Consider the following 12365-nt stretch of genomic DNA (forward strand, 5'->3'; position numbering starts at 1 on the left):
CAACTTCACATCCTCTTTCCTTTCTCCCTTCCTCTATTTTTTTTACTTCCTCCTTTCTCCCCCTTTCCTCCCATCTCCCCAGTCTACCCGCACACCCTTTTCCATCCTTTCCTCCCACCCCCTTCTCCTCCCACCTCCTCACCATCAGGTGTATTAGAAGTAGTTCTCCCCCTCAGTAGATGCAAATGGTCATCATTCTAACACGTTTACCTCATTAATTCACCATTAATCCACAGACAGACATTTTTTTGTTTTGCTGTCATTAAATCATGTGCACAGACAGCCAATTGGCTTCATGTACCACCCTCCACTTACTCTCTGTTTTAACTGACTGGGTTACCTGTTTAGGGGACTGGCTGACTTTTTTTTAAAAGCCGCTTGGCAGAAGCGACAGGTCAGTGAACGCAGCATTTCAGTTACAACATGGAGATTCAGCGACCTCTGCCGGCCAAAACAGCTAAAACTACACCTCTACTACCACCACTACTACCACTACCACTACTACTACCACCACTACTACTACTACCACCACCACTACTACTACTACTACCACTACTACCACCAACACCACCACCACTACTACTACTACTACTACCACCACCACCACTACTACCACCACTACTACTACCACCACCACCACCACCACCACTACTACCACTACTACTACTACTACTACCACTACAACCACCACTACTACTACCACTACCACCACTACTACCACTACTACTACTACTACCACCACTACTACTACCACTACCACCACTACTACTACTACCACTACTACTACTACTACCACCACTACTACTACTACTACTACTACTACCACTACTACCATTACTACTACTAGTAGTACTACACCACAACTACTACTACATCACTACTACTATACTACCACTACTACTACTACACCAATACCACCAATACCACTACTACTATACTACCACCACTACCACTAGTACTACCACTACTACTACCACTACCACTAGTACTACCACTACTACTATACTACCACCATTACTACTACCACCACCACCACTACTACCACTACCACCACCACTACCACCACCACTACCACCACTACTACCACTACCACCACCACTACTACCACTACTACTACTACTACCACCACTACTACTACCACTACCACTACTACTACTACTACTACTACCACTACTACTACTACCATTACTACTACTACTACCACTACCACCACTACTACTACTACTACTACCACTACTACTACTACCATTACTACTACTAGTAGTACTACACCACAACTACTACTACATCACTACTACTATACTACCACTACTACTACACCAATACCACTACTACTATACTACCACCACTACTACTATACTACCACCACTACCACTAGTACTACCACTACTACTACCACTACCACTACTACTATACTACCACCACTACTACTACCACCACCACCACTACTACCACTACTACCACCACTACTACCACTACCACCACCACTACTACCACTACTACTACCACTACTACTACTAGTACTACCACTACTACTATACTACCACCACTACCACCACCACTACTACTACTACTACTACCACCATTACTACTACTACTACAACTACTACTACCACCACCACCACCACCACCACCACTACTACTACTACTACTACTACCACTACTACCACTACTACTACTACTACCACTACTACTACTACCACCACTACTACTACCACCACTACTACCACCACTACTACTACTACCACTACCACCACTACTACTACCACCACTACTACCACTACCACTACTACTACTACCACCACTACTACCACCACTACTACCACTACTACTATTACTACCACTACTACTACTACTACCACTACTACTACGACTACTACTATCACTACTACCACCACTACTACCACTACTACTACTACTACCACTACTACTACTACTACTACCACCACTACTACTACCACCACTACTACCACCACTACTACTACTACCACTACTACCACTACCACCACTACTACTACCACCACTACTACCACTACCACTACTACTACTACTACTACCACCACTACTACCACTACTACTATTACTACCACTACTACTACCACTACTACTACGACTACTACTACCACTACTACCACTACTACTACTACTACCACTACTACTACCACTACTACTACCACTACTACCACCACTACTACTACTACTACTACAGTAGGCTAGTGGTGATGTGGAGAGAGAAGTTCAATCATGTGGTAAAGTGTTGAGTTAGTGTACTTAGTGACACCACAATGCATTTTCAAGTAAAAGTCACAACAATATATATAAAAAACAAACTGCTCTCTAAGAAATCCTACGTTTAAGTTGGTATTGAAAGTAAAAGCGCTAAGGTAACATTTTCTGCAGAAAATTGTCCCCTTGTGAACGCTATCCTGTATTATTATTACGAGGATTATGACACGTACAAACAGTATCACCATTGCCCCGCATAAAATAAAATAAAAAAATAGAAAAGAAATAACTTTAAAAATAATAACGAGAGTAATAATAATAAAAATAATTACATTAACTGCTCCTAATCGCATACTTTTTCTTTTAACTTTTAGTACACACTGCAGCAGTCCTTTAAAAAGTACACACATGCAATCTATTGGGACATGCTACTTTCACCCTCTTGCTCTTATAGCTGCTGCAAAGGATTGTGGGACAAGAAAAGTATTGTAAAAGAATGCTGGCTTGCATACTGCAAAATGCGACCGGATGTTGTAGAAGAACATCCTGGTATTTTTTGGCATACTGCATTTGACATGCTATGTACTCAATACTTTTCTGGCAGTACTAGTACATCTGAGAAGTTCAGAGGGGGAACGTCTCTTTTGTGTCACTGCTAACAACTTTTCTAATATATATAATAAATATCCCGCTCTAAAATATAGTGAAGTTGTAGAATAAAATCGTATAAAATGCTTAAGCAAAGGGAGTAAATGTACTGAGATACTTTTCATCACTGTGCTTTACATTTTGCTTTTGGTTTGACTTTTTAGAGTGACAAATGAGAAATTAATTGACAACATAAGCAGCTGTTTTTCATGTGTGTACAAATATGTGAAACCAACAGAACTGGTACACTATGCTGACACGACGGTGCACAAGGTCAACAAAAGCAAATAACTGAGATAAATCAATTGACTTGCCATCGTCACATTAACTGCTGCAGAGGCGTAGTATTTTTTTAAACAGTAAGAAAAGTCTTCGTTTTATTTTAAAATCTATTTTTCACCGGAAATGGCAGTGTCTTGTAGTATCGAGTGCGTTGACGCTCGTAGGGCTTGACTGTCGACGTGAGTGTAACTGAATTAGTTTTTACTGTCCTCTAGTGGTCACTGTGAGGAACTGCGACACTGATTTGTATTCATGCTAACACACGGCGCTAGTGTCGGTAAAGTTATTAATGTATTCAAACCATTACAGCTTTATCAAAGTAACTGTTGCGATAACCAACAGTCACGTGACTGCTGCTGCGTATGGTGTGACGTGTGACACGCTGCAGTAGACGTTCTCAGCCTCAGAGCCGTTTAATGACGTCTGTTAACGGCTCTGGACGTTCTTCAGTTGAACGCGATAGCAAATCTACTTCCGGTGTTATCATTTCAAAGTAAGGTAAGTAAACTGAAAAAGAAAATCAAAAGAACAGGATCAACGTCCTGATTGTTCTATAATGCAGTTCCAGATTACAACTCCACATCCCCCAAAGGTTAGAACAAGTATCCATACTGATTATCATTATTTTTTAGAAGTATCAATAATGGTATTAATAGTCATGCAAGTGCTAAGGACATTTCTAATTGTTTGTATAATTATATACAGCTTTTATCTAACAAAATCCCTTACGCTATAGTAACGTATTTGACATTCCTCCTTTAATCTTCCATTTTTAATTCTAGTAATCTGTATCCTCCTTGGTGAAAATGATGAATGAATGTGAGCAGGAGACACAGTATGCCCTCTGAGCTGTAGTAACCAACCGTGGACAGAAGAGGGCAGCAGACTGAGGTTTATCTCATGCGGTCATGAGAAATCCACTGCATCGAACATCTGACACTGGATTTCAGATTTAAAACAGAAACACGTTTACTGGACTAGTGCGGCATTGAAGATGGTTTGATAGTTTGTATGTCGACACTAAGCCTGCTATATATATATATACACATATATATATATATACATATATATATATACACACATATATATATATATACACATATATATATATATACACATATATATATATACATATATATATATATATATACATACATATACGTATATATATTTATATATATATATATATACACACACATACGTATATATATATACACATATATATATACACACATATATATATACACACGTATATATATATATATATATATACACACATACGTATATATATACATATATATGTATACACATATATATATATATACATATATATATACATACATATATATATACATACATATACACATACATATATATATACATATATATATATACATATACATACATATATACATAAAGCTGATTTGTTAACGTCCACATCAAGTCTGACAATGTGTAAGAAGTACAATGTTCCATTTTTAAGTCACTTCCCTATACTGTTTTTATACATAATATACAAACATTTATAGACAGATGAGTATCACTTCATATGTTACTATATCACGCTTTAACTCATTTAAAAATGTTTACTGATGAAGGCCAGACAGCCTTGATGCTGTCCACATACCTTACCTTAAGAACAACCTCACCTTATGCATGGCAGCTTGGACACAATTAGAGTGACGGTGCACATGATGCAGCCATGACTCCTCCCCTCTGGAGGCCAGCTATTGGCTGATTGTAGTCCTTATTTTAAAACAGGAGTCACTGCACTGAAGAGTCACACATTTGCTTTAAGCTTCTTGATGGAAAACTTCTTGAAGTTCTACTTGATAAGATTATTCTCTTACTCATAAGTCAAAGTTTAGGACCCCTCTTCACCCTCGTGCATCACTTTAAATAGTTATTCCGATGTCCTCGGGGGACAAAAATGTGTTAAAAAAACCTGCCATAAAATGATATTCATATTTTCATTGACTTAACCCTTTTAACCAACATCGTACCTGATGTAAATACCACACATTCATTCATTTACAGAATTTAAATCCCTTAAATGTCATTATTTTATGTTACTAAATGCTAAGTGGGATTATTTGTTTTTACAGTCTGTCAAGAACAACAAATACTGCAGCGCTCCATAATACAGCAGAAATAAACCGCTAGTGGAAGTCATCTGATCCCACATGGCAAACAGGAGAACGTAGAATAAATGCAGAATCCACTACGACGACGTACCGGTTGAAAAAGCTTTAATTCACTCGTGCGGCCGCCCACACATGATGAAGCAGATGAGAGGTCGGCGTACGGAGCAGTGAGCTCTCTGGGTAGAGGAGGCTCACGCTGTACTCCTGGAGAGAAGATGAGCCGTCGTCAGAAGAAGTTCTCCAGGCAGCAGGAATGAATCGTCCCGATCAAACGAAGTAACAACAATGCATCAACACAAAGGGAGGGGGGGGGGGGGGCTACACACCTAAGCAGGAACCCTAATGTCACAATGTCTTACTATGATAAACTGTTCCACCGTAATCATACATCTATTGGTTTAGCAGTCAAACTTTGGTCTCCCAAAGAACAGTTACTCACTCCCCAGGTAGAGCAGAGGAAGCCCCCCCCCCCCCCCCCCCCCCCCCCCCCCCCCAACACACACACACACACACTTCAGCATAATGAGGTGATTAATATGTCCCTCTGATTTAACCCTTTACTAGTCACCCCAGCACATCATGTCATGTCTCCTTCACACGCCAACAGACCTCACTTTCAATCCTCCCCAATCCCACTATCCACTATTCTACTACTCTGATACCATACCTCCCCCTCAGACCTCCCTCCCCCTCCCCCTCCCCCTCAGCGCTCAGCCGCTGACGACGCGTCCCGCCCAGGTCTCGTGCTTGGTCCCCGGGTTGAGGTGGGTTATGGTCACCTCCACCGCCTGGACCTTCTCCTGCTTGGGAGGGATGCAGCAGATCTTGTAGCTGACCTCGTCGCCTTCCACCGGCACGTACTCGCCCTCGATGCTGGGGGAGGAGAGGGGGAGGAGTTACAGGTGTAGTTTAGTATTCTCCAAAACTGTTCTAAACATCTGGATGAAAGAATTTTCCGTTTGCTGCATGACAATACGAAATAAAAAGATTTCATACACTGAGCATCACCAGTGCTCAGTTGAGTCCTCAGACTTTGACCAGGTTCATAGAGAGCCAGAGAGCCACACACACACACACACACACACACACACACACACACACACACACACACACACACACACACACACTCTATCGCACGCCACTCCAATCCACCAATCAGAGGACGGCAACACTGAACTGAAAGCTCTTCAAACATAAAACACACACGTCATACCGAGCGAGTCCAATTGCAAACCTTTTGAAGGAAGATCGAAACTGAACTTCTTTATTGCCGTTTTACAGTTTCAAAGTGTTAGTAGGTGTGTGTGTGTGTGTGTGTGTGTGTGTGTGTGTGTGTGTGTGTGTGTGTGTGTGTGTGTGTAAACACTGCTGATGTTTATGGGTTTAAAGCCTGTGGCTCATAACAAAGGCACCGCGGTGAAGATCATCAAATATTCTGCCGTCCTCCTACACACTCCTGCAGCTCCTGTGTGTGAGTGTGTGTGTGTGTGTGTGTGTGTGTGTGTGTGTGTGTGTGTGTGTCTTTCCCTCTACTCCCACACAGACCCTTACACTCTGTCAGTGATTAAAGCAGCGCCCTCATTATTCATTCATTCAGTCATTAGAACACATTATGCCGAGTTCTAATAAACCCCCCCCCCCCCATACAAACACAGGCTCGTTCTCACAGCACACACACACGCACGCACGCACGCACGCACGCACGCACGCACGCACTCACTCACTCACTCACTCACTCACTCAGAGATGTGGACGAAGATGTCGCTGCCCCCGTCGGACGGCGTGATGAAGCCGTGGCCCTTGGAGCGGGAGAAGCATTTACACACGCCGGTGAACGCCGGACCCTCTGACGCACGAGCCGTCCTGCACGGGGGAGGGGGAGGGAGAGGGGGAGGGAGAAAGAGAGGGACCTACTTTGTCAGTGCATCAACAAAAGACAACGACAACGCCATAACATGCGATGTACAGTTTGTGGGCATTTATTTTATACGTTCTTTTACTCCCCGATTTAAACGTCTTCCAGGCCTTCGGCTCAGGAGATGAGAGGCAACGGTCAAACAATCCGTTTACTCGTTTCTGTCAAAACAGCTTCAATAACAGAAGGAAATGTTTGACGAATAAATGGTGTGTAATATAAACTCTCTGTCTGCATCTGAACTAGCGGATCACTAGTGGAGCAACGACCATAGAGCAAATGGAATTTTTTTATTTTCTTTGCCACCGATGCTAATTATCAAATCATTGATGATCCATGCTGGCAGCTACAGATCCCTTTGTTGTTTGTGTGTAGCAGCTGGTCTACAGACTCCTGTTGGTTTTGTCCCAAAAGCCCTTTTAACTGCTCTGAAGTCGGTGTAAACCATCAAAAGTGTTTTACTTTATTATTGTGTTTTTTTTCCCTTCCTAAAAAAAAACACAATTCAAATAAGGAAAGAAACGATTGTATCGTTATTGATGACACATGTCGTCCAGTAGTTTTAATAGAGCACTGGGAGCTGCTCAGAGCCAGTGTTGACGGATGCACTCACGCCGAGCAGGTCCTGTTTCTGCGCGTGGGCAGGGGGCTGGGGATGAGGTAGCCTCTCATGGGGGACGGGGAGCGGTCTCTGTGTCTGCAGGCCGGAGGACGCAGGGACTCTGGACGGGACAGAGGACAGCGGGTTACATGGTGACAGATGACTCGCGGCAGCACGGCGGTTTACTGTCCCTTTAAGTGTTTGCAACAGTATTAAAACACACGTGCTGTGGTAGCCACTGGTATCTTAAGGATTGCCACTGTGAAGGGATAACCCAATGGTTTAGTATCGTTCTTAATATATATTAAAAAGAGACGGAGGAAGTAATATCCAGGCAGCAGAGGCCGGGATATCTGACTTATTATGAATTTCGAAAGAGCTGGATTCTTTCCCATAATGCAAGTTGATAGCATCCTTCATTAGATGCAAATATCACGCTCCAGTTTGTAACGCAGGCTTGCTATTAAAAATGTCAACATTCAAGCTCAACCTTGTTTTTAGAGACGATACTGCACAATCATTTTCACAGGCTCAGGAGTAAACTGATCTTGAGGCATCTTTAAAATCAGCGCGCTGCGCCTTTAAGACCGGTTATGGTTACAGTGCTTAAAAGAACCTGCCTTTACCTGGTGACGCTGGGGAACGTGGGGATCGTGCGGAGGTGAGCGGAGGGGTCACGGGGCGTGATCCCTGGATGGGCGTGGCCTGTGATGACATCACGGAGGAGGTCGAGTCAAAGGGCTGGGAGGAAGGAGGGAGGGGGGGGGGTGTGTGTCACTGAAGATGATGTTAAACACCTGGAGAGAGAAGAGCCGGAGGAGAGACTTAAGAGTCTTCAAACAAACGTTATTCACACACACACACACACACACACACACACACACACACACACACACACACACACACACACACACACACACACACACACACACACACACACAGAAAAACAGGTCTTTGTTCAGTTTTTTTTGAAAAGCACCATCTCTACCTCACCCCCAGAAACAACAAGCACTGAATCGGTGACCCGCTGGAGCCATTCTCAAAACCACCGTTACCGTGGCAACACTAGTTTGAGGGCCGAGGCCCGACGCTGCTACGGGGAGAACAGTCCCCTCTTTCACCTCGGGGGTTGCGTCATCCGCCATGACAACGCAAGCTATGTCAATTAAGGAAAGAAAAACCTCCATTGATTGGACTTTTCCCGTAACGAATATAATGATCAAAGAGGAGAGAACAAAAAAACAAAAAAAACATGAGCGAGCGAGAGAGAGAGAGAGAAAGAGCGAGAGGCTGTTAGACAAAAATAATTACAGGAGAGAATGACGGAGGCAGCGGGAACAGGTTAGTCAGCTCCTCACAGTCAATACTTTCCATTTTCTAGGTCTCCAAAAACAGGATTTAAGACCAGGTACACAAATATCTCAACAAATACTGGATTGCTATGAGACGTACAGGCTGTCATGGTACTCACGGGATGAACTGAAACGATCCCTTAACGTTTCATCTCCCTCCATCATCAGGCCAAGAATAAAACATTTCCTTACAACCTCTCCGGGTAACGAGTATCACTATTACACAACGTTTAACCAGGACGAGCTCTAAATCCACTAAACCCTCCTAAAAACAAAGAAAATCTGAAACGATTGCATGAGAGTTCATGTAAACGGATCGGTGTGGAACCCTTGTCAGAGCTGGCCAACGCTACGCTACGATTGGCCAGTCTGCGCTCAAGGGGCGGGACTTAGCTCATTTTAACGCTATCTTGTTTTTTGACTTCAGTTTTTTTTGCATAGGGCTTGAAATCAACTGCCTTCTGACTATGAAATGAAATTGAAATAGCAATAAAATTAAAAAAAAGGAAAGTGAACTTCCGTCACTTCCTGTGGCCGTCAGGTGAAGGACACTCAGTCAGGCACAATGCAGTCCTGTGCACAGTTGTTGTTGTTTTTTTTACAGATGTTTACTAACTCTTTAAAGATCCACAGATGAGTGCTAATCCTGAGTGGGTCTCCGTTTTATTTAAAAGGTTTAGGACGGTTTGCTCAGCCTCCATGCAGTCGGCTACACACAGCAGGAGCCTGGCGACATGCTGTCATTTCAACAGGACGGCGTCTGATCCATCTTAACCCAATAGACGGGAGGGTTAATGGAATCACAGCCTCTCTGGACGCCATGCTTCCTGCCCAGAGGAGAGCAGCAGGGCTCACGACCAACAATCCACACACACACACACACACACACACACACACACACACACACACACACACACACACACACACACACACACACACACACACACACACATTCTCACTTACACACACTTTTCAATCATTTATTCACACCGTGACGAGCCCGATCCCCACCCCCCGTGCCGGCCATTTTGGGGATGTGAATCAACTCAAACACACTCGTGGTTATTGATTCAAAATGACCGAAGGGATCTGAATGAAAACGGGCACAAATCATTAACGGGCGCCAAGAGAGAAAACGGCTGGTTCAGAGCAACGACTGGGTCTTTAGAGGCGGAGGGAGGACGAGAATGGAACGGGAAGTGGAAGATGAGCGAGAGATAATCCATGAGGGAGGCCCGGAAAACACGACAAAGGTAGGACAGATTTAGCCCGTCAAGTTTTGACTCTTAAAAAAAGGACAACAGCGACGGTCTGTTCTTTTGCCGCCAAACTACAAAATCCAAACGCTGTACTTTACGTTCCTGCTGACGAGTTTCTTCAAGCACACTGTAACTTTTTAGACAGATGTCCTTGTTTTCAAAAGTAGCAGTTGACTTCAGTTTATCCCAGAATAAAATGACAAAAAATAAAACCTATAACTTTGATCGCCTTTTGGATTTAAGTCAAGGTTTGTTACTGAGGACGCAGACATGTGTGCATGCAAGGATTCGCTTGCTAAACAGTTGGGCGGCTATGTTTCTCAGAATCCAAACACAATCAAACCCAGACAACGAGCGCGGCAACTTTACATTTTTTGTCTTTAAAATAGCAGAAAATGCTAATTTCTTGAAACTGTCCGCCAGTCCAATTCCTCACATTTGAGTAACTGGAACAGGCAATTCACAAAAAAAAATGTTTGAATTTCTTTTGCTCGACTACAGCTTTGTTTTTTTCCTCGCGCCGTAGCCCCGAGCTCCGAGCACAAACGGAGGCGTTTATACTCAATGCGCTGCGTTAGTCTCCGAAACGCCAGAGGGCGTGCATGCAAAAGCAACTGTGAAGAATCAAAAAAAGACAACGAGCACAACCCAGAGATATGCCCATAGACTGTAGGTGTAACCGGCCAACAGCCACACACTAACCTCCACGACGACGAGGACGGATCCTAATCATCTGTAAACTCCTCTAAGAGTCTCCAGAGGTGAAGAAACGGGACGAGATAAAAGAGCAGGGCCACGGGAGATAAAGGACAGACCAGACGGACTGTAAAAGGAGGTCAGACAGGATAACGTGCCTGTGTGTAGAACAGGCAGAACAATTCCTCACAAACACACAGATCGGTTGAGCAAAGAAGGAGTTCAAACCCAGCTTCAGCGTGAAGTCGATCGGACGAACGGTTGTGGAGAAACATGAGGGACACACACACACACACACACACACATACACACACACACACACACACGACCTGTGTACTATGGAATTTTCCATGATAGTGTTTTCTAATCACCACACCAGCCAGGGACCGTGCTGATACAACAAATACCAGCCCAGTGGGACAGACAGAGAGAGAGACACACACACACACACACACACACACACACAACGCTAACGGGCATGTGTACATGGATACATTAGCTCTCAGGCCAACACACACACACACACACACACACACACACACACACACACACACACACACACACACACACACACACACACACACACACACACACACACACACACACTGTGATGAGGCCATTATTCTGTATGACCACAGTCTCTGCAGAGGCTGCATAATGTATTTACAGACTCCATTCACCGGTTTAGGGTTTCAGTCCGGCACTTTCTGCGAGACTGGATCCATTCATCTCGAGCCGCGTTCACAGAGGAGAGGACGACAGTTTGTAAAGGGGGACAGTCCTCGAGTTTATGGTCTCAGTCTCTAGTTTCAAGTCTTCTTCCATACAGCATGGTGGTGGTTTAGTAAATGATGGTGCATTTAGAGTGACATAGACCATACAGCAGGGTGAGCTTTAGGGGGTTGGCTTCCTCGTGATTGACAGGTCATAACCACAGTGTTGTCCGGTCTGGGAGTCGTTAGTGTTTCCAGTTACCGCTTTGGTCGCCTAAAAAAACAAAAACTCTTATTCAGCGTTGGAATGGACTTAACGCCACCCTCTCGTGTCACTTTTTTTTAAGTTCCAAAAAAACAAGATGGTGACGGCCAAAAACCCAATGAGTGACGTCGACCGTGACTGCGTCCACTCCTTGCATAAAGTCTATAAGACAAACACGGACGTCAAAAAAAAGCTTCATTCAGTACAAAAGGTTTAAAGTCTCCCACGTATTGTAGAATAAACATATCCAAAATACATAAGCGT

General features: G+C 43.6%; 1 protein-coding gene across 2 annotated transcripts; it reads right to left on the reverse strand.

Moving 5' to 3' along the window:
• Nucleotides 1-5388: 5388 nt before the first annotated feature.
• On the reverse strand, nucleotides 5389-12076 carry carhsp1 (calcium regulated heat stable protein 1). 2 transcript variants are annotated; one of them, XM_068712787.1, is made up of 5 exons: nucleotides 11804-12076; nucleotides 8443-8613; nucleotides 7829-7937; nucleotides 7041-7163; nucleotides 5389-6173 (listed from the first exon to the last, which is right to left on the reverse strand). In XM_068712787.1, exons 2-5 carry the CDS (start codon nucleotides 8531-8533, stop codon nucleotides 6011-6013), a joined length of 486 nt encoding a protein of 161 aa, XP_068568888.1. In that variant the 5' UTR covers nucleotides 8534-8613; nucleotides 11804-12076; the 3' UTR covers nucleotides 5389-6010. The 2 variants fall into 2 exon arrangements, with proteins under 2 accessions (XP_068568888.1, XP_068568887.1); XM_068712786.1 differs by lacking the exon at nucleotides 11804-12076 and adding an exon at nucleotides 9288-9483.
• Nucleotides 12077-12365: the final 289 nt, after the last annotated feature.

The sequence above is a fragment of the Cebidichthys violaceus genome, unplaced genomic scaffold (genome assembly GCF_023349555.1).
Source record: "Cebidichthys violaceus isolate CVI_PGR_0920_01 unplaced genomic scaffold, fCebVio1.0.p SCAF_172, whole genome shotgun sequence".
NCBI classification, from domain to species: domain Eukaryota; kingdom Metazoa; phylum Chordata; class Actinopteri; order Perciformes; family Stichaeidae; genus Cebidichthys; species Cebidichthys violaceus.